Below are 20,247 nucleotides of genomic sequence, written 5' to 3'. Positions count from 1 at the left end.
GCGGCACCACCGAGAAGGCCCTCTGCCTGGTTTCCTGTAGCTCTCACAGCGAGGGAACCGCCAGAAGGCCCTCGGAGCTGGACCTCAGCATCTGGGCTGAACAATGGGGGTGAAGATGCTCCTTCAGGTATACTGGGCTGAGGCTGTTTAGGGCTTTAAAGGTCAACACCAACCTGCCCTGTACTCAGAATGTACCTGCACCTCCATGGATAGCTGTGAGTCCAAGATTACTCCCAGGCTGTGCACCTGGTCCTTCAGGAGCACAGTTACCCCTTTCAGGACCAGGGAGTCACTCACACCCACCCACCCCTTCCCCCTAAAACAGTACTTCTGTCTTGTCAGGATTCACCTTCAATCTGTTAGCCACCATCCATCCTCCAATGGCCTCCAGACACTCACACAGGACATTCACTGTCTCCACTGGTTCTGACTTAAAGGAGAGGTGGAGCTGGGTATCATCCACATACTGGTGGACACCCAGCCCACACCCCCTGATTATCTCTCCCAGTGGCTTCATATAGATGTTGAAAAGCATGGGGGAGAGGACAGAGCCCTGAGGCACCCCACAAGTGAGAGCCCAACAACACTTTCTGGACATGACCCAGGAGGAAGGAGCAGAACCACTGTATAACTGTGCCCCCATCTCCCAACACCTCTAGCTGGTCCAGAAGGATGGTATCAAAGGCCACTAAGAGTCCCAGCAGAACTAGGAATCAGCTTTCACCTTTGCCCCTAGCCCGCCGGAGATCATTGACCAGTGCAACCAAGGCAGTTTCACTCCCATGATGAGACAGAAGACACGGCAGAAGACACATCACTCCCTATTCTTCCCTAACTTCAAAATGCTGCATATCCTCTGCCGAATCTGCTGGGTCTTCACACTGTACACAATGGGATTAAGAAGTGGTGGGACTGCAACATAGATGTTGGCCATAAGCATGTGAACAATGGGGGGAAGGTGCTTCCCATATCGATGTGCCATACTTACGCCAATCATTGGGACGTAGAAAATCAAGATGGCAGCAATGTGGGAGACGCAGGTGTTGAGAGCCTTCAGACATTCTTTGCGGGAGGCAATGCTCAAAGCAGTCTTCAGGATCAGAATATAAGATACAAGAATGATGAGAGCATCCAACACTACAGTGCACATGACTACGATCAAACCATATAGGACGTTGACTCTTGTGTCTGCGCAGGCTAACTTCATGGCATCTTGGTGGAGACAGTAGGAATGAGAAAGGACATTGGATCTGCAGAAAGGGAGCCGCTTAATAAGAAAGGGGATGGGGAAGCAGACAGACAGGCCTCTTGAAAAGAGAATTATACTAATTTTCACAATTACAGAATTTGAGAGCAGTGATCTGTATCTCAGTGGATCACGGATGGCAATGAATCGGTCAAAAGCCATTGCCACAAGAATGCCAGACTCTGCCCATTGAAATATATAGATAAAGAACATCTGGCTGATGCAGGCGTTGAATGGAATTTCCCTGGAGTCAAACCAATAGACTCCCAGCATTGTTGGCATGGTGGACATGGAGAGGCCCAGATCCGAGCAGGCAAGCATGGAAAGGAAGAAATACATAGGTTCATGGAGGCTTTCGTCACTTTTAATGACATAGAGGATCGTGAAATTCCCAAGCAGAGTCAGGGCGTAGAGCACAAACAGTGGGAAGGCCACCCAAGAGTTCTTCTCTTGCATCCCAGGGATGCCAATCAGGACAAAGGTTTGGTGGCTCACAAGGCTGCTGTTGAATCTGGTGATGGAGGACATTGTTCCCCAAGTGTATTTGGTGGGAAAATGCTAAGTTGTAATAAGCTGTGAATATTTGCTATAAAGGACTTTGGGAAATACTCAAGTTGTAGGCAAGTGTTCAGGTGCTTTCTCCGTGCCTGAGAGTGGAGCCCCAAACTTATTCAGGGAAGGAAAGTTTGTCCTAAGTGCTCATCCTGTCCTGTGCAGATAAGCTCCCCAACTCGAATATTAAGTCAATCTCCGGCACTCACCCTGCTCCAAGCAGTGTGGTTTTTTTAAAAAAGAAGGTCTATGCCATTATACCTGGCTCTTTTGTCAAAGAGACAGTTAAAGCATCTTACAAAGTTGAGTAAGAAATTGCGTAAGAGTCCTTACCCTTGAAATTACTATATGAAAGACATGACATGAAAAGAAAGAGGGATGGAGTGGGATGGAGGGTGATTGGGAATGCTTTCTCAAATTAAATTATTACAATGATCACTTGAGGTGAAAACAGTCCAGCAACTCAAAGGCTGCTGGTCTCTCAGCAGATGCAATGACACAGCAGCCTGGTGGAATTTTACCATCACTTGTGTAGCCGATGAATCTCAAAAGCCAGCAGAATACAGATGATAGGGGATCTGATAGATATTCTCCAACATGGACTCACTAATAATAGAATTGTAGAGTTGAAAAGGACCCCTGCAAAGCAGGAATGAGAAGTCCTGTGTTCAAAATCTTTTTTCAGCCACAAAGTCACTGGATGGTCTCTCCCTGACTCTGTTATCCAAGAATGATACTGGTTTACAGTGCAGGGCTTCTGGGAGGACCAAGGAGAGAAAATGGGCAGAGTAATTTAATTATTACATGCTCTATCAAAGTGTGAAGTGTTGTTGTTGAGTATTGGCGATGGAGATCTCATCGTGTGGCTCTGGCAAATTCACAGCCTCTCCATCTCTCCTCTGCAAAATAGAAATAAACACCACAGTGTAATAGTTAAATTAGAAAGGATATATCTAAATGACGGAATGGATAGTTAAATGGGGAGGATTGGACATGTCTCACCCTAGCTCCTCCTCTTCTGTGAAGACATTGAAACGGAGGTCCTGAATTTTTCACCTCCAGTGGGTGAAAGGGTTGTGACCAGAACTTGAAATCAGTTTGACTTTTAATAATTTAATTTACAAAAAAACCAACAAACAAACATTCAATAATACACACACACAGAGAGAGAGAGAGAGAAAGAGAGAGAGAGAGGGAGGGAGGGACCTCGAGGTACAAACACCTCAGGTTACAAATACTTCAGGTTACAAACTCTGCTAACCTGGAATATTTGCCTAGAGTTGAGAACTTTAACCCAGGATGAGAATGGAAATCATGTGCCAGCGGCGCAGCGGCAACAAGAAGCCCTATTACTGAAAGCATGCTTCTAGTTAAGAACAGTTTCAGGTTAAGAATGGATCTCTGGAACGAATTAAGTTCGTAACTAGAGGTACCACTGTATATGAATAAAAAAATCCAAACAAAATTCAATAAAAGATTCCAAGAACTAGATTAGTATATGATAAAGAGAGCTATCATTTTAATAGCTACTCCCAGATGTCAATGTTCTTAAGTGGTGGTTAGCGGAGGGAAGTCAGGTATTTGGAATATAGGAGCCAGAAAGCCCCAAATAGAAATTCATTCCAAGTAAAAATGTTCAAAATGTTCCATAAAATGTTCAAAATAAAATGGTGAAGTCTGACATCCCTCTCCCCCGCGTGGGAAACCAAGGGCACAGCAGTAAAAACTCCAGGTTATTGGTTCCTGTTCCAGAAATCCAGTTGCTTTCCTGAGTGGCCCAAACCTTCTCCCCAATGTGAAATTCTGAAATGAATCCCAGTCTCACTCTGGCTAGCCCAGCGTGAATTGCAGCATTTTCCCCTTTGATGACAATGAGCTTAATGGCCATCATATTGATAATTACGGTATATTCTCATCAAAGTACAGTATGCTAGTACTGAATCCATATGATACTTCAACATATTATCATCATCATCTGCAATTACCAAAAAAGAACTCTGAGTAATATCCACAATATTTAGCTGACCACCTCCAATAAAATATAGCATACAACACGGAAATAAAATCAGAAACAAATGCAAGCCATCACCATAATCTCATGGCCTCCTGATTGATGATGATCTCTCTGAAGTTAATCAAAAGAAAACTCATCTGTTTTATATCTCATGAATTTGCCTGAATTTAGGACAGAGGACACAAACCTGACACGATTTCTCCCAGGATGAATGCTGAGTCTGCCTTTGCTGTTCCATGAGGGATTCTGCCTATGCTTTTTTATGTCAGGAAGGGTTATAGTGATAATGTTTGCCCTTAGGGAGACAAGCTGTTCCCAGACTGTTAGATATCTGGGCAGAGATTTTTGAAATCCCGTTGGCAATTGCTAGGGAATCTCCACACATCCTGCCCAAGGGCCTGCAGTTCTGCTCCCAGAGGCATTCCAGAGACCACCTGGGCTCCCACCTTCCATGAAACCAGAGAACTTGGATGTAGATGGAATATAAAAAGAGAGAGGACCCTCCTCCCCACAGATCTGAGGACCACTAAAACGTGTGTGTTTAAGCAAAAGGATGACATTATCGTCCTCTAGATTTAAATGAGGTTGAAATAGTAAATGTATCATTTCAAACCAAGGAAAGACCTCACTTGGCAAAACAATATAACTCAGGTGGTTAGGAAGGCCCAACAGAGACTCCATTTCCTCAAGGTCTTGCGAAAGATCAATGTTAAACAACAATTGATGACCTCCTTCTACCAGTCCACAATAGAAAGATTCCTCTCATATTGTATCACAGTGTGGTACGTTGGCTTGACAGCCACGGACAGAAAGTCTTTACAGAGGGTGGTGAACACAGCACATGATATCATGGGCTGTTCCCTGAGCCTGCTAGATGACATCGCAAGGGATCTTTGCCTTAGGAGAGCGAGAAAAAATTCTCAGGGATGATTCACACCCCGGCCAGCACCTATTTAATCTTCTACCCTTGGGCAGGAGATATAAAAGTATAATCAGTTGTACCAACTGGCTAAAATACAGTTTCTATCCTTGGGCTGTTAGGCTCCTGAACGGAAAATAATATAGTGCAACTGACTTTTGGGGTTGGTGTGTTGTGTGACAAGCACACAGAGTGCAATGGGATTGAGTGTTTGTGGGGGGGGGAGGCTTGGTTAATTTCACAGATATTATTATTATTAACACAAGAGAAAAGAGTGGTGATTGATCAATCAATCAATTAATTAATTAATTACACAAAACATTACTTGGATTTCAGCGCCCCTTTGCCAGTATTTATTAATTCTCTTATTTGGTCTGTGTTCCTATGCAGTTAGTTGCTAAGCCAAGCAAAAATACCACATCCTCACCTCAAGTTCTAAACATCTACAGTCATAAGAAGTGGGTTGACTTAGACTGCAGGAGTCTGCCTAACCAGTTATAAATGCATTCTGGCCACATGCTCTAAACCTCTCCAGTTTTCAGGTGTGAATCGATCTGAACTGCTAATGTCTAACTGATTGCATTTGTGGTTTAAGGGGAAAAACAACATCCTCATTCCTCACACCTGGATCCCAATGTCAGGCTCCAGGGAAATCCGATCCTCCCCCCTCACGGCAGGCTGCTTAGGAAAGTAGACAAAAAGGCTCTTTATTCAATATCTACAGAGAGAGGCTTAGGAATGCTGCCTCTTGGAGTAATGGCGTTGCTCCGAGTAAACTTCACCCCCTTCCCTTCTCATTCGTCCCCCTTAAGGCCAACTGTCTTCTAGCTCTCTGCTCTCTCTGCTTCACTGCTCTCCGGGTTCTGGGAGAAGGGGGGGTCTGGAATGCTTTCTAGTGATAACATGTCAGCTGGCTGCTCCGGCTCTGCTTCCCCCTCCTCCTCTTCTTCTCCCAGTATTTCCCAGCTTTGTCCCTCTTCTATCTCTGTGCCGTGCCTTTCTGCAAACCACTGTTTTAAATCTATACTGCTTCCCACTTCTCTGGAAGATTTGGGGGTGAGGGGAGGCGATCTCCACCATTCCTCCTCAGTCCAGTCCCTGACACCCAAGTTGTTCAGGGCTTTGCACATGGAAGTCACTACCTTGAATTGGGCCAGTAGCAAAGAGGCAAACATACAGTTCACGCTTGGCTGGTGCCATGTGATCCATTCTTGTCGCACCTCTTAAACACATGCAGCAGAATTTGTTTTGTTTTGTTTTTTAAAAAAAATAATAATTTTTATTGGTTTTCCAACACAAATAAAAACAAACAACACATTCACATACACAAACAAAAACATATAAAACATGTATAATTTCATAATCCTGTTTTCATACCCCTTGTTTCTCCGACTTCCCCATACCTCCCTTTTACTGCATCCTTATTTTTAACATTTTTTTTAGCAATTCTCCAATAATTAATTATTTAATTCACTTTCATTACATTCCTTTTTCTTTAACTTATTAGTTACAGCTGCAATTCTCTATTTCTTATTCCCTGTCATCTAACACTCCTCAATTTTGCAATAATTTTTAAGATATATCTTGAATTTCTTCCAATCTTCTTCCGCTGTCTCTTTCCCCTGGTCACGAATTCTGCCAGTCATCTCTGCCAGTCCCATATATTCAATCACCTTCGTCTGCCATTCTTCCAGAGTAGGTAGTTCTTGTGTCTTCCAATACTTTGCGAGAAGAATTCTTGCTGCTGTAGTAGCGTACATAAAAAACGTCCTATCCTTCCTTGACACCAATTGGCCAACCATACCCAGAAGAAAAGCCTCTGGTTTCTTAGGAAAAGTCCACTTTAGGACTTTCTTAATTTCATTATAGATCATTTCCCAAAAGGCTTTGATCCTCGGGCAGGTCCACCAAAGGTGGTAGAAAGTACCTTCAGTCTCATTACACTTCCAGCAATTATTATTGGGCAAATGATAAATTTTTGCAAGCTTGACTGGGGTCATGTACCACCTATAAATCATTTTCATTAAGTTTTCTTTTAAGGCATTACATGCCGTAAATTTAACACCGGTGGTCCATAACTGCTCCCAGTCTGCAAACATAATATCATGACCAATGTATTGTGCCCATTTAATCATAGCTGATTTCAACGTTTCATCCTGTGTATTCCATTTTAGCAGCAAATTATACATTCTTGACAAATTCTTAGTATTGGGTTCTAACAATTCTGTTTCTAGTTTAGACCTCTCCTTCTGGAAGCCTATTTTCCTGTCCTGTTTAAATGCCTTATATATCTGATGATAATGTAACCAGTCTCGTACTTTAGGCTTTAGTTTCTCATAACTCTGTAATTTAACTTTTTCACCATCTTGTTCTAAAATTTCACAATATTTTGGCCAATTAGGCTCCATATTAAGTTTTTTCACCTCTTTGGCTTCCATTGGTGACAACCACCTGGGAGTTTTACTTTCTAGCAAATCTTTATACTGCATCCAAACATTATATAATGCTTTTCTAACAATATGGTTTTTAAAACCCTTATGTACTTTCACCTTGTCATACCATATGTATGCGTGCCAACCAAATCTATTATCGAACCCTTCCAGATCCAAAATGTCTGTATTCTCAAGAAGCAGCCATTGTTTCAACCAGCAAAAAGCTGCCGATTCATAATAAAGTCTTAAGTCCGGCAGGGCAAACCCCCCTCTTTCTTTTGCGTCAGTTAAAATCTTAAATTTTATTCTGGGCTTTTTGCCCTGCCAGACAAATTTAGATATATCTTTCTGCCACTTCTTGAAACACTCCATCTTGTCCCATATCTGCAATGTTTGAAATAAAAACAGCATTCTGGGCAGCACATTCATCTTGATAACAGCAATTCGGCCTAACAAGGAAAGTCTCAACCTTGACCATATTTCTAGATCTTTCTTTACCTCTGTCCAACACACATGCAGCAGAATTTGGAACCAGCTGCAGCTTCTGGAATAAACCAATGAATAGCCCCTCATACAGTGCATTGCCCTAATTCACTTGCGAAGGCCACCACACTGTGGGTCCTTGTGGCCAGATTGTACTTCTCAGGAATAATAATAATAATTTTATATTTACTATTACTTTATATTATTTACACTCCGCTCATAGGCGGTGAACCATTGTAGCTGGAAATAGGCACCCTTAGTCACTAAACAAGGTCCGTATAGTAGAAGCTATGGTTTTCCCATTCGTGATGTATGGAAGTGAGAGCTGGACCATAAAGAAGGCTGATGCTTTTGAATTATGGTGCTGGAGGAGACTCTTGAGAGTCCCATGGACTGCAAGGAGATCAAACATCTCCATTCTGAAGGAAATCAGCCCTGAGTACTCACTGGAAGGACAGATCCTGAAGCTGAGGTTCAAATATTTTGGCCACCTCATGAAAAGAGAAGACTCCCTGGAAAAGACCCCGATGTTGGGAAATATGGAGGGCACAAGGAGAAGGGGACGACAGTGGACGAGATGGTTGGACAGTGTTCTCAAAGCTACCAGCATGAGTTTGACAAAATTACGGGAGGCAGTGGAAGACAGGAGTGCCTGGCGTGCTCTGGTCCCTGGGGTCACGAAGAGTCAGACACGACTAAACGACTAAACAACAACAACAAAGTCACTAAATGACAGCGGTTCTCAAGTGAGAAGGGCTGAGGATGTCTACCCATGGCTTTGTGTAGATATTAAGCTGCAGGGGGACATGAGGGAATCAGGCAGGGCCTCCCAGGACAAAAGCTAAGGGCCCAAGCAGTCCACCAAGGCCAATGTCTTCTGGCTCCCTGCATCTATTTTGAACCAATACCCTTATGTCTCTTGTTATGAACAAACAAACAAACAAACAAACAAACAAACAAACAAACAAATCACCTTTATAGATTAGTTAAACAAGTAGTGTCCACCAAGAATCCTACTTTTAGCACTGATACTTTTAGTATGCTCATATGCAAACACCAACATATCATTTATGTTTCGGAAGTATGTATGTAACTCCCATTCAGATATTTTTTTTTAAGATTTACAAATGTTTACAGTGCATGTGTTTTGAACTTAAAGGTAAAGGTAAAGGGACCACTGACCATTAGGTCCCGCCGTGGACGACTCTAGAATTGCGGTGCTCATCTTGCTTTACAGGCCAAGGGAGCCGACGTTTGTCTGCAGACAGTTTTTCCGGGTCATGTGGCCAGCATGACTAAGCCACTTCTGGCGAACCAGAGCAGCGCACGGAAATGAAGTTTACCTTCCCGCCGGAGCAGTACCTATTTTTCCACTTGCAGTTTGACATGCTTTCAAACTGCTAGGTTGGCAGGAGCAGGGACCGAACAATGGGAGTTCACCCCGTCGTGGGGATTTGAACCGCCAGCCTTCTGATCGGCAAGTCCTAGTCTCTGTGGTTTTGAACTTATGATCTATCAAATCCTTTATCGAAGTTGAATATTTTGTGGAATGCCATCTTTCATAATATGGAAATAAGTCTCATTCAAAGAAATGATTGAGTATACATCGGTGGGGGGGGGGCAATTTCTTTAATGAATAAACATTGTGATGGAAATAAACAGCTTAATGCCCTACTTGGAAGTATTCATTGGGGAAATAAATTGTGCAAAATGGTTTAGGATCTTCCATTTAAAAAATCAACACATTAAAAGGAAAAAACAGAATACTTATTAAAGAGATATTGAACAAACACAAAATTAACCCATCTATCCCTAATTATAAACCACTTTAACTTCTTCTTCAGAAGCAATATCAACACCTACTTATTTTTAAATTGTAAAATGTTGCCTATCCTTTGCCGAATCTGCTTGGTCTTCACACTGTACACAACAGGATTGAGAAGTGGTGGGACAGCAACAAATATGTTGGCCATCAGCATGTGGACAATGGGAGAAAGATGCTTCCCAAATCGATGTGCCACACTGATGCCAATCATTGGGATGTAGAAAATCAAGATGGCAGAAATGTGGGCCACACAGGTGTTGAGAGCCTTCAGACACTCTTTTCGAGAAGCAATGCTCAAAACTGTCTTCAGGATCAGGATGTACGATACAAGAATGATAAGAACATCCAGCATTATACTGCACATGACTACAACCAAGCCGTATATGATGTTGACTTTTATGCCTGCGCAGGCTAACTTCATGGCATCTTGGTGGAGACAGTAGGAGTGAGAAAGGACATTGGATCTGCAGAAAGGGAGCCGTTTAATGAGAAAGGGGAATGGGAAGCAGACACAGAGACCTCTGGATAAGATAGCTATTCCTATTTTTGCAATGACTGAATTTGATAGAAGTGATTTGTATCTCAGTGGATCACGGATGGCAATCAAGCGATCAAATGCCATTGCCACAAGAATGCCAGACTCTATCTCTTGAAGTATATGGATAAAGAACATCTGGGTGATGCAGCTGTTGAGTGGGACTTCTCTTGAGTCAAACCAATAGACTCCCAGCATTGTTGGCATGGTGGAGATGCAGAGGCCCAGATCCGAGCAGGCAAGCAGGCAAAGGAAGAAGTACATGGGCTCATGGAGGCTTTGGTCAATCTTGATCACATAGAGGATCATGATGTTCCCAAGCAGAGTCAGGGCGTAGAGCACAAACAATGGGAAGGCCATCCAAGAGTTCTTTTCCTGCATCCCAGGGATGCCAATCAGGACAAAGGTTTGGTGGCTCACCAGGGTCTCATTGGAGCTGGAGCTGGAGGACATCGTTCCCTAAGTGTTGTGGTAGAAAGATTCTAAGGAGTAACAAAATTGATCTGAATGTTAGAGATTCTGATATCCTGGTTCAGTCCAACATGAAATGTTGTTATTAGGGCCTCCATTCAAAGAAGGAGAAACAGTCCTAAAATCAGTGCTAAATTCTCCTTTTATGATGGTCAACTAAGAACCCTATTTTTTATGTTTGAAGTTTTATTCTGCTTTTAGTCCTCTGTTGGGGACCACCCAGAGTGGCTGGGGAAAACCAGCCAGATGGGCAGGATATAAATAATAAAAGTACAGTATCATCATCATCAACCTCAGTCCTCAGCAGTATCCCAACTCCAACCAGTTCATCTCTTTTATTATTTAAAGCTTCTATACCTGTTTGCTTGCTTTTGCCAAGGTGGTGCTGGCTTTTGTGGCCTTGGCAAATTCATTGTTTCTCAATTTCTCATCTGCAGATTTGGACTAACAATCACAGTGTAACTGCTGACATGGAAATGATATATCTAAATGACTAAATGTATAGCAGCATAAGGAATAGGGGGTGGGACATGTCTCATCCCACCTTCTTCTGCTCCGCCTTTAAAGAACAGGTTGGGCAGCCATCTGTCATGGATGCTTTGGCTGCCATTCCTTCACCCTTGAGGTTCCTCCCAACTATACAAGTCAATGATTCCTCTTCTGAGAAGACAACCTTAAAACTGAAAAGCCCAGTGAGCGAAAGGGATGTGACCAGATATGACCAGAGGCTGGAATCGGGGGGGGGGGGCAGATATTGACTGATTTTATAATTGTGTACATAAAAACAAAAATGTACAAATGAGTAGAAATGAATACTAAGAATGGATGAAGGAAGAAAAACTAGGATACCAGGATAACATACCTTTAGGCGCCAGGTGAAAATGTTTCTCTAACACCAGGCCTCTGGTCTTTTAAACAATTGTGGGAGCAGAGTCTTTTGTTTGCTTTTTTGTCTTTTGGTTATGCATTTTGCCTTATTTTGTAATGTTATGTTGTGAAGCTCCCTCTGATGTTGGGTGAAGAGCAGTAGACAAATAGAATAGATAAAAATAGTAATTATGATGATCTGGGAAAATAAGATGTGAAACAATCTGCATGAGGAAAAGTGGCTAAAACCTGCAAGACTTAGAACATGCAAGCGTAAAAGTAAAACAGAATAAAATGAAGTATGGAAGGAGGAGGAAAAAGTAGCCTTTTACAACTAAACTTATTCAAAGCCGTCCATAGTCTGAAGCCTAGAAAAAGCTGCCTCTGTTCATACCTCAGTCCTAAGATGTTGCGATAAGAGAGAAGCAAGATCTTCTCAAAGGAATAACAAAGGGCCCCTCTAGATGGCCAATTTATTGAGGATTCATCTTGAGTTGCTTGGGCAAATCTGACAGAGAGGTTAGTGACTGCATTTTCATTCTGCTTCGTTTGTGAGGTGGTTATAAGAGAATGCATATTTATCCTGCCTTCATCCTGATTTGCATTCAGAGCCCTTGCTCATCTATTAGTCACTCATTTGTTCATCCTGCACTTTTCAAGTCATTTCCCTGTCACTTTCCAAATTGTAAACAGTATGTTTTTTAAAAAATAAATATATGTAAGAAGCAGATTTGTTGTACTAGGGTGATAGAGCATTCCCACTTTAAAAGTGTAAACTGAAAATTCTGGTGCATGATTGAAGGACTCGCCTGAAAATATTGGTGGTCTGGAGATGCCCAGTGATAAATCAGAGCAACAGAAAATGTCTGTGGGAAAGATGGAGCAGAAAGATCTAATCCAGTATAAAATTATATTGAAAGGCAGGGAGAATTTCTTCCAGGTCCTGTGTGAAGTGCATGTACTGGCGTGTTCTGCTTGATATAGGTTGGGAATAAGATAACCTGAATGATCAACTCACCCTTTATATATGTAGACTGGGATCTCCTGCAGATACCATCTTAGCAAGATGTGGGATCTGCACAATGAAGGAAACGGACCTCTGGAATTGCCTCCTGAATGGGACCCAGTGTCCCTTTGGAATGGCCTGTTCTTCAATAGGAGACAGTGTTGTCATTTGGGCACCTACTGAAGACCCTCCTCTTCGATCCCAGTTGGCATCTGCACTTTTAGAGTGTATAAATTAGAGTATTTGTATAAATGAATTTGTTCCTAAATCTCTGTATGGTTTTTATATTGGAATCATTTGGAATTTTTAAACACATTTTCAACTGTGGTTCTCTCCCCCCCCCCACCTTTCTTGCATATTTCAGCTTTCTTTGTATGCTTTCTGGTGGCAACCTTCCCTGGGACTATGGGGTGAAGGGCGGGGAAGAAATCAAACTGATAAAGCAATCAAAGCTAAAAGATTCTTTTTACAATTGTTTACAGCTTCCATTGTCCTCCGTAGTCCTGGGCAGCAGATGGACTCCTCCAATATGTAATTACACATTAAATCCCGGGTTCTCTCTGGCCTGCCCAGTAGCAATTGCAGCATTTTCACTCAAATGATAGAGATGATAATGGTGATTATGTTCATAATAATCATATTGATAATGAGAAGCATGATTATCATCAAAGTTCAGCAGTAGTACAGAGGCATATGTTGCTTTTCCATATAGATATGGATATTAGACCGTTATTGTTATTTGCAGCTAACAATTAACAAAAATGCCTCTGGTATACACAATATTTAACATGGAACATTGGAACAAAAAGCAAGTGTAAACCCTCTCGATCATCTTATAGCCTCATGACTGAGGAAAACCTCTCTGAGCTCAGTCAAGGGAAAACTCACATGCTTTGTATCTCATCGAGTCCTTTGCACTTACCTGACTTTATGGCACAGGCTGTGAACCTGACCTGGTGAACATGGAACCTGCCAGCTCCTGCCTGTGATGTTCATGGCAATAAGCATTGTAGAAAAACTGTTTTCCCTCCAGGCAGTGGCACCATGGAGCCTAGGTGCCCAGAACTGCTGAACCCACTGGGAGGAGATCTCTGAAATCCCAGCAGCAGTTATTAGAGAATCCCCAAGGATCCTGTGAAGGGACCTGCAATTCTGTTCTCAGAGGTGTACTGGAGACCACTCTGTGCTCCCTCATTCCTTAACACCAGAGAAGTGGGATGCAGACTGAAATATGCTCAGAGTGGAGTATTGATTTCATGCTCTTTATTTCAGCTCATACTAAAGGTAATGGGTAAAGGGACCCCTGAGCATTAGGTCCAGTCGTGGCTGACTCTGGAGTTGCGGCGCTCATCTCGCTTTATTGGCGGAGGGTGTTGGTTTCTGCTCTCTTCACTGTGCAGCGAAGTGCTTGTCACGAGACAGGTGTTTACATTCCACAGTCTGTGCTGTTGGGTTTTCCCACGGGAAAGGAGACTGGATGTGACGTACACTGGTTTCCTGTTTTTCACTGTTCTCACAGAGTCTTCTCTCCGTGCTTTAGAGGAGAGAGGATGCTTTCTCTGCTCCGGCAGAGGCAAGATGTTTTTCTGTAATCTACCAGCTTTGAAGTGTAAATAAAGTAATATAGAGTATGTGGCACGTACTCCTCATCATTCCGCTGTGCTTGGGACACTGCAAATTCAACATTCCTGGTTATCAGCCCAGAACAACGCAGTCAAAGTGATGGATGGACTTCGGAGTGCCGGCAAAGAATGCAAAGGAATGCAGAGGGACGGATCGGACGATATCTCTGCGTGTCAGGATGATTGATGAGAGGTATGTTGCTCATGCTCCGGGCAGCCTGCCAGCTTCTATTTAATGGCTTTATGGCTGGACTTTGAACTTTTATGGCCATTTTGCCGGGCACAGGCAAAGGCGGAACAAGCTCCTATGCTGGGGAAACCGAAAGTAACTTTTAAAAGTGCTTTTGGAATAAAGCAGCTGCAGCAGTGACGCAGCTTGATTTAAGGCAGCAGAGAGAAAGCACTTTTGAGCTTGCCTTTGGAATGAGGCTTGAAGCAGCACAGACACAGCTTGTATAAAGCAGCTTGATTTAATGCAGCAGAGATGATGCAGAAGGCTAATACCAGAGTCATGATGGCTAGCTGCAGAAGGCTGGCTGATGCTTGTGGCACTCAGGTTGCTGTTCATGATACTGCTCAGCTCACAGTAGCCCATGATACTGCCATGATTCAGAATGAAGCAGACCGCCAGGGTGATAGCTGCATGGGTAAGGGGGAGTCTTCACAGACGTCATCCCAGAGTGCAGTGGAACACCAGATGGCGCCAAAGCTTTGAAGGCAGTGAAATGCTACTTGTGTGGACGTCTAGGCCATATGAAGAGGGAATGCAAATATCCCAGGGCCAAGACAGAGCAGTGCAGCGAAAGCTCATCGCGTGGAAAAGGCCAAAGCAAAGGCAAAGGTCCGGTGTCCAGGACAACGCAGCACAAGGCAATGGTCTCACGCTTCACTCCAAAGGTTGCAAAGGTCCAGAAGACATCTAGATCTTTCTTCGTTGTTGATTCGGCTGCAACGCACCACATGTGCAACGATAAGCGACTGTTCGTGTCTTTTACACCGCAGGAAGGTGCAATTCACCAGGCGGATGACCACACAATCCCCAGTAAAGGCTACTGAACTGTTGTTCTTCACAGTTTGGACTTATCGATAAAAGATGTACTTTATGTACCAGATGCTAAACATAATCTGCTCAGCGTTGGACAGCTGAATGAGCGGAAAATTGACGTTTCCTTTAAGAACAAAAGGTGCATCATCACAAAGAAAAATGATTATGTATTGCATGCTGAATATGTTGATCGTTTGTATGTTTTGTATTATGATGATGTTGTGCAGGATGACACTTGTTGCATTGCAGGTTCTAACAAAAGTTTGCATGCAGAATGTATTCATGATTTTCATCGAAAATTTTGTCATTTGAATTTTGAGGCAGTATCTAAAATGCCTGCCTTGGTTGAAGGTATGACTATTAAACCCTGCAGGTACCACATGAAGTGCAAGGCATGCGCAGCAAACAAGGTGAAAATGGCTGCGAAAGGTAAGGTGTCTAGTAGGCAAGCTACAGAACCATACCAAATTGTTCATGCTGATTTGGTTGGACCACTAGCGCCCTCTTTGGGTGGAAATAGGTACTTCATGGTTCTCATTGATGCATTTTCCAGGTATATTTATGTGTACAATCTCAAGCAGAAATCAGAGGCTTTTCCAAGGTTCAAGGAATTCTGTGCTTGGTTGGAAAATGTGCATGGTAAGAAGATAAAAATTCTTTTCACTGATCGCGGGGGGGAATTCACTTCTCAGCAGTTTGAAGCTTTTCTGTCTGAGAAAGGAATTCAACACGATTTGTCTAGTCCTCGCTCGCCATGGCAGAATGGACTTTGCGAGAGGGCAAATCAAACATTGCTTCAAGGGTTAAAAACCTTGCTGCATGATGGAAATCTTCCAGAGAGTTATTGGGCCGAAGCTCTCTCGTGTTTTACTTACAGTTATAATCGCAGGTTATCTTCAGCGATTGGTTGTACCCCCTATGAGAAGATGTTTGGCAAGAAACCATACATCAAACACATGAAGATTTTTGGTTCTGACATGTGGGTTCACTCACCACAAAACTCCAAGTTAGACAAGCGTGGATTGCATGGTATCTTTCTAGGTTATCAGAAAGGTTCTTACAGAATAATGACTGACTCTAAGACAATTAAGCTCACAAGAAGTGTTGAGTACAATGCCAAGTGGGGGGAGAATGTGGGAATTTTCCAATGTTATCCTGATGACAGTGATGAGACTGAGGATAGTCAAAAGCAGCCACAACAACCCACACCCACTGATGAAGGTTCTGATTCTGAGTCTGAAACTGAATCGGGTGATTCAGAGGATTTCAAGAGTGCGAAAGCCTCTATGCGACCCTCTGAAAGCTCTGATCAAGAATTGGAGGAACCATTGTTCACAGTAGGTCACTTTTCTCCCAAGAAGGAAGAGGAGAGTGTTGAAGACCTAAGGCTAATTCGTAGGTCACAGAGAGCCACAAAAGGCAGACCTCCAAAGAGATTTGCTGATGAGTTTGCTAAGATAGCAGTAACAGCTGTTAAAAGCTCCAAGAAGGTTTTTGAACCTTCAAGTTTCCAAGAAATCCAGGATTTGGATTCAAAGGAAGCTGAGCCATGGTTAAATGCCATGAAGGCTGAGCTTGATTCCTTGGAAAGGAACAAAACATGGGAACTAGTTCCAGTAGTTCCAGGAATGAAACTGCTTGGAAGCAAATGGGTCTTCAAAGCGAAGACAGATCAAAATGGCAAGATAGTCAGACACAAAGCCAGATTGGTAGCCAGAGGTTTTGCACAGGTACCAGGTGAAGACTATCACGAGACCTACTCACCCACAGTGAGGTATGAGAGCATTAGGCTTATGCTCAAGCTAGCTGCAGAGGAGAATTTACACATTAGTCACCACGATGTGAATACAGCTTTTCTGTACGGATCTCTAGGTGAATCTCTTTATATGCTTCCACCTGATGGCGTACAGGTAAAACATGGATTTGTTTGTGCTCTGAAAAAGTCCCTTTATGGTCTCAAACAAAGTGCACGGTGTTGGCACACAAAACTCACTGAGGTATTGTTTTCTCTAGGTTTTAAGCAAGGGAAAGCTGATCCATGTGTATTTGTCAAAGAGGAGGGGCAAAAGAAACTGTATTGTTTGTTTTATGTTGATGATCTTTTATTCTTTTGGGATGATGTCACAATGTACAATAACGCCCTAGCTCAACTGAAAGAACACTTTGACATGAAAGATCTTGGTGAGGTAAACAACTACCTATCTCTGGAAATAGAGAGAGATCAAGATGGTAACATTCTAGTACACCAGTCAAGGAAAATTGCTGATGTGTTAAGCAAACTAAACCTGATGGATGCTAACCCTGTAGACACACCGATGACAACAGGTTATCAGGTAGATGACACTGAAGAAGCATTTTCTGACACTACACTGTACAGAAGTGTGCTAGGCAAGCTAAACTTCATTGCCAGATGTTCAAGACCAGACATTGCTGTTAGCTGTAATTTGCTAAGCAGACAAGTCAACAATCCTACTGTTAAGGATTGGAAAGCTCTGAAACGCATAGCGCGGTATTTGAAAGGCACTATGCATTACAGACTGAGATTTAACAATCAGAAGTCTGGTGGTCTTGAGATATTTGCAGATGCAAGTTTTGGAAGTGACACTACAGACAGGAAAAGTACGTCTGGAGTTTGCTATATGTACAATCAGGGTCTATTTGATTGGTCATGCAAGAAGCAAACAACAGTTAGCTTAAGTACTTGTGAAGCTGAACTGAATGCACTGTCTTATTCACTCAAAGATTGTGAATGGTTGTTACAATTGTGCAAAGACATGAAAATTCCTGTCAAATGTCCAATCCAGGTTTACCAGGACAACAAAGCATGTTTGGCTTTGCTGAATTCTGAAGGTTGTAAGCAAAGCACGAAGCACTTGCAATTGAAGGTGCAACATGCTAGGGAACGTATTCAGAAGGGACTCGTAACGGTGTCCTGTATGCCAGGTAATGAAATTCCTGCTGATGTATTGTCCAAGATTGTATCAAGGGATCAACACTGTACCTATGTGCAGAAGTTGGGTTTGTACTGATATTGTACGAACACGCTGCCCAGTGATGTTCACAGAAAGGGGGAGGATGTTGGTTTCTGCTCTCTTCACTGTGCAGCGAAGTGCTTGTCACGAGACAGGTGTTTACATTCCACAGTCTGTGCTGTTGGGTTTTCCCACGGGAAAGGAGACTGGATGTGACGTACACTGGTTTCCTGTTTTTCACTGTTCACACTCTGTTCTCTCCGTGCTTCAGAGGAGAGAGGATGCTTTCTCTGCTCCGGCAGAGGCAAGATGTTTTTCTGTAATCTACCAGCTTTGAAGTGTAAATAAAGTAATATAGAGTATGTGGCACGTACTCCTCATCATTCCGCTGTGCTTGGGACACAGCTTCTGGGTCATGTCGTCAGCAGGACTAAGCCGCTTCTGGCGAACCAGAGCAGCACATGGAAATGCCGTTTACCTTCCCGCCGGAGCGGTACCTATTTATCTACTTGCACTTTGATGTGCTTTCAAACTGCTAGGTTGGCAGGAGCAGGGACCAAGCAAAGGGAGCTCACCCTGTCGCGGGGATTCGAACTGCCGACCTTCTGATCGGCAAGTCCTAGGCTCTGTGGTTTAACCCACAGCGCCACCCACGTCCCTCAGCTCATAGTACAACAGTGCAAATTTCCCCCAAAACCTCTGGCTATATATACATTATTTACACAATGGGTCCTGTGTGATTGACTGACTCAACTCCCCTCCTGGAGCCTGATTGGGCTACTCCTGCAGATGAATCAGGTTGCTGCATTCTAGGATCCTTCCTATTGCTCTAGGATCCAGGCTCAGTACATAACACAGTCAGAATATCTTAACCAGGAGGTCTCAGCCTACCTCTCTGAGTGGATCCAGGGAGAGAGGTGTGAAAAGGACAGAACAGCCACACGTCCCTTGAAGGGTGCATTTACAGGAGAGAGCCCAGCCAGACAACGTGGCACTTGGTGCTCCTCTCTGTGAGCGTTGGTTCCTCCAGTGCCGGGAGTGGAGCACTGGCCTGCTCTGGGGGTGCCTGCATGGGGGTGCCTGCTTTGCACCCCCTCAAAAACCTGAACCCGGGGGGCACTGTCCCTCTGGCATGCCCCACACTACGCCCCTGAGCTGCTAAGGCTCTAAGGGTTTCTGCAGCTGCTCGCTCTTCCTGGTGGGCTGAGCCCACTGCTTCCTTCTCTTTTGACTCTTCCTAGACCAAGGTGATGGGTGTGTGTCTGTCTGTGGCTCCTGTGAGGTGTCTGGGACCAGTCAAGAAGAACAGAAGAAGAGGCTTCTGGGTTAAGCCAATGGCCAATCTTGTCCAGCCTCCTGCTCTCACACTGAAACCCATAAGCTGGAAATGAAGGCCCAGAGCCCTCTCTGCTCCTGTCATTCCCAACAGCTGCTATTCAGAAGCCTAACTGCCTCCAATTATGGAGGCAGACAACAGCTATCATGGCTAGTAGCCATCGATAGTCCTCTCCTCCTCCATGAATCCTCTTTTAAATACGGCTGTCATACGTCTGAGTTTTCTTGGACATATCTGGGATTCGTCTGTTGGGGAAAAAATCTCAACAACTTTTGTGTCCGCATTTTCACATTTTAAAATAAGGCAGCCCCACTTTAAAGCCACCTGACGGAGGCCATCACTGCCTCCAATGGGGCTGGGAGCCAGTTCCACAGTTGTGCTCTACGTGGGGCTACCTTTGAAGGTGACCTGGAAACTACAACTAATCCAGAATGTGGCAGCTAGACTGGGGACTGGGAGCGGCTGCCGAGACCATATAACACTGGTCTTGAAAGACCTACATTGGCTCCCAGTACGTTTCCGAGCACAATTCAAAGTGTTGGTGCTGACCTTGAAAGCCCAAAACGGCCTCGGCCCAGTATACCTGAAGGAGCGTCTCCACCCCCATCGTTCTACCCAGACACTGAAGTCCAGATCCGAGGCCCGTCTGGTGGTTCCCTCACTGCAAGAAGCCAAGTTACAGGGAACCAGGCAGAGGGCCTTTTCGGTAGTGGCACCTGCCCTGTGGAACACCCTCCCACCAGATGTCAAAGAGAACAACAACTACCAGACATCTGAAGGTGGCCCTGTTTAGGGAAGCTTTTAATGTTTGATGGATTACTGTGTTTTGATATTTTGTTGGGGGCCGTCCAGAGTGGTTGGGGAGGCCCAGCCAGATGGTCGGAGTATAAATAATAATAAATAAATGGGTGTCCATGAGTTC

The 20,247-nt window shown here is 43.8% G+C and overlaps 3 protein-coding genes and 1 long non-coding RNA gene across 4 annotated transcripts in view; 1 reads left to right on the top strand and 3 right to left on the bottom strand.

Annotated features, from left to right (window-relative positions):
- The window catches only part of LOC307214706 (uncharacterized protein), a 214,116-nt gene that overhangs the window by 12,057 nt on the left and 181,812 nt on the right, over nucleotides 1-20,247 (top strand). The gene's annotated exons all lie outside the window — the stretch shown is intronic.
- LOC307215192 overlaps nucleotides 1-20,247 on the bottom strand; it is a 181,629-nt gene that overhangs the window by 53,910 nt on the left and 107,472 nt on the right. The gene's annotated exons all lie outside the window — the stretch shown is intronic.
- LOC307214969 (olfactory receptor 51H1-like) lies at nucleotides 402-1,786 on the bottom strand. Its single transcript, XM_079974085.1, has one exon. It carries the CDS (start codon nucleotides 1,772-1,774, stop codon nucleotides 815-817), a length of 960 nt encoding a protein of 319 aa, XP_079830211.1. The 5' UTR covers nucleotides 1,775-1,786; the 3' UTR covers nucleotides 402-814.
- LOC307213893 (olfactory receptor 51H1-like) lies at nucleotides 9,506-10,459 on the bottom strand (the record flags this gene model as incomplete). Its single annotated transcript, XM_079972128.1, has 1 exon — nucleotides 9,506-10,459. One exon carries the CDS (start codon nucleotides 10,457-10,459, stop codon nucleotides 9,506-9,508), a length of 954 nt encoding a protein of 317 aa, XP_079828254.1.

Source organism: Podarcis cretensis (assembly GCF_951804945.1).
Source record: "Podarcis cretensis genome assembly, chromosome: 4".
Classification (NCBI taxonomy): Eukaryota; Metazoa; Chordata; class Lepidosauria; order Squamata; family Lacertidae; genus Podarcis; species Podarcis cretensis.
The sequence above is the reverse complement of the archived record's forward strand: the minus strand, read 5'-3'. Positions and strand labels throughout refer to the sequence as shown.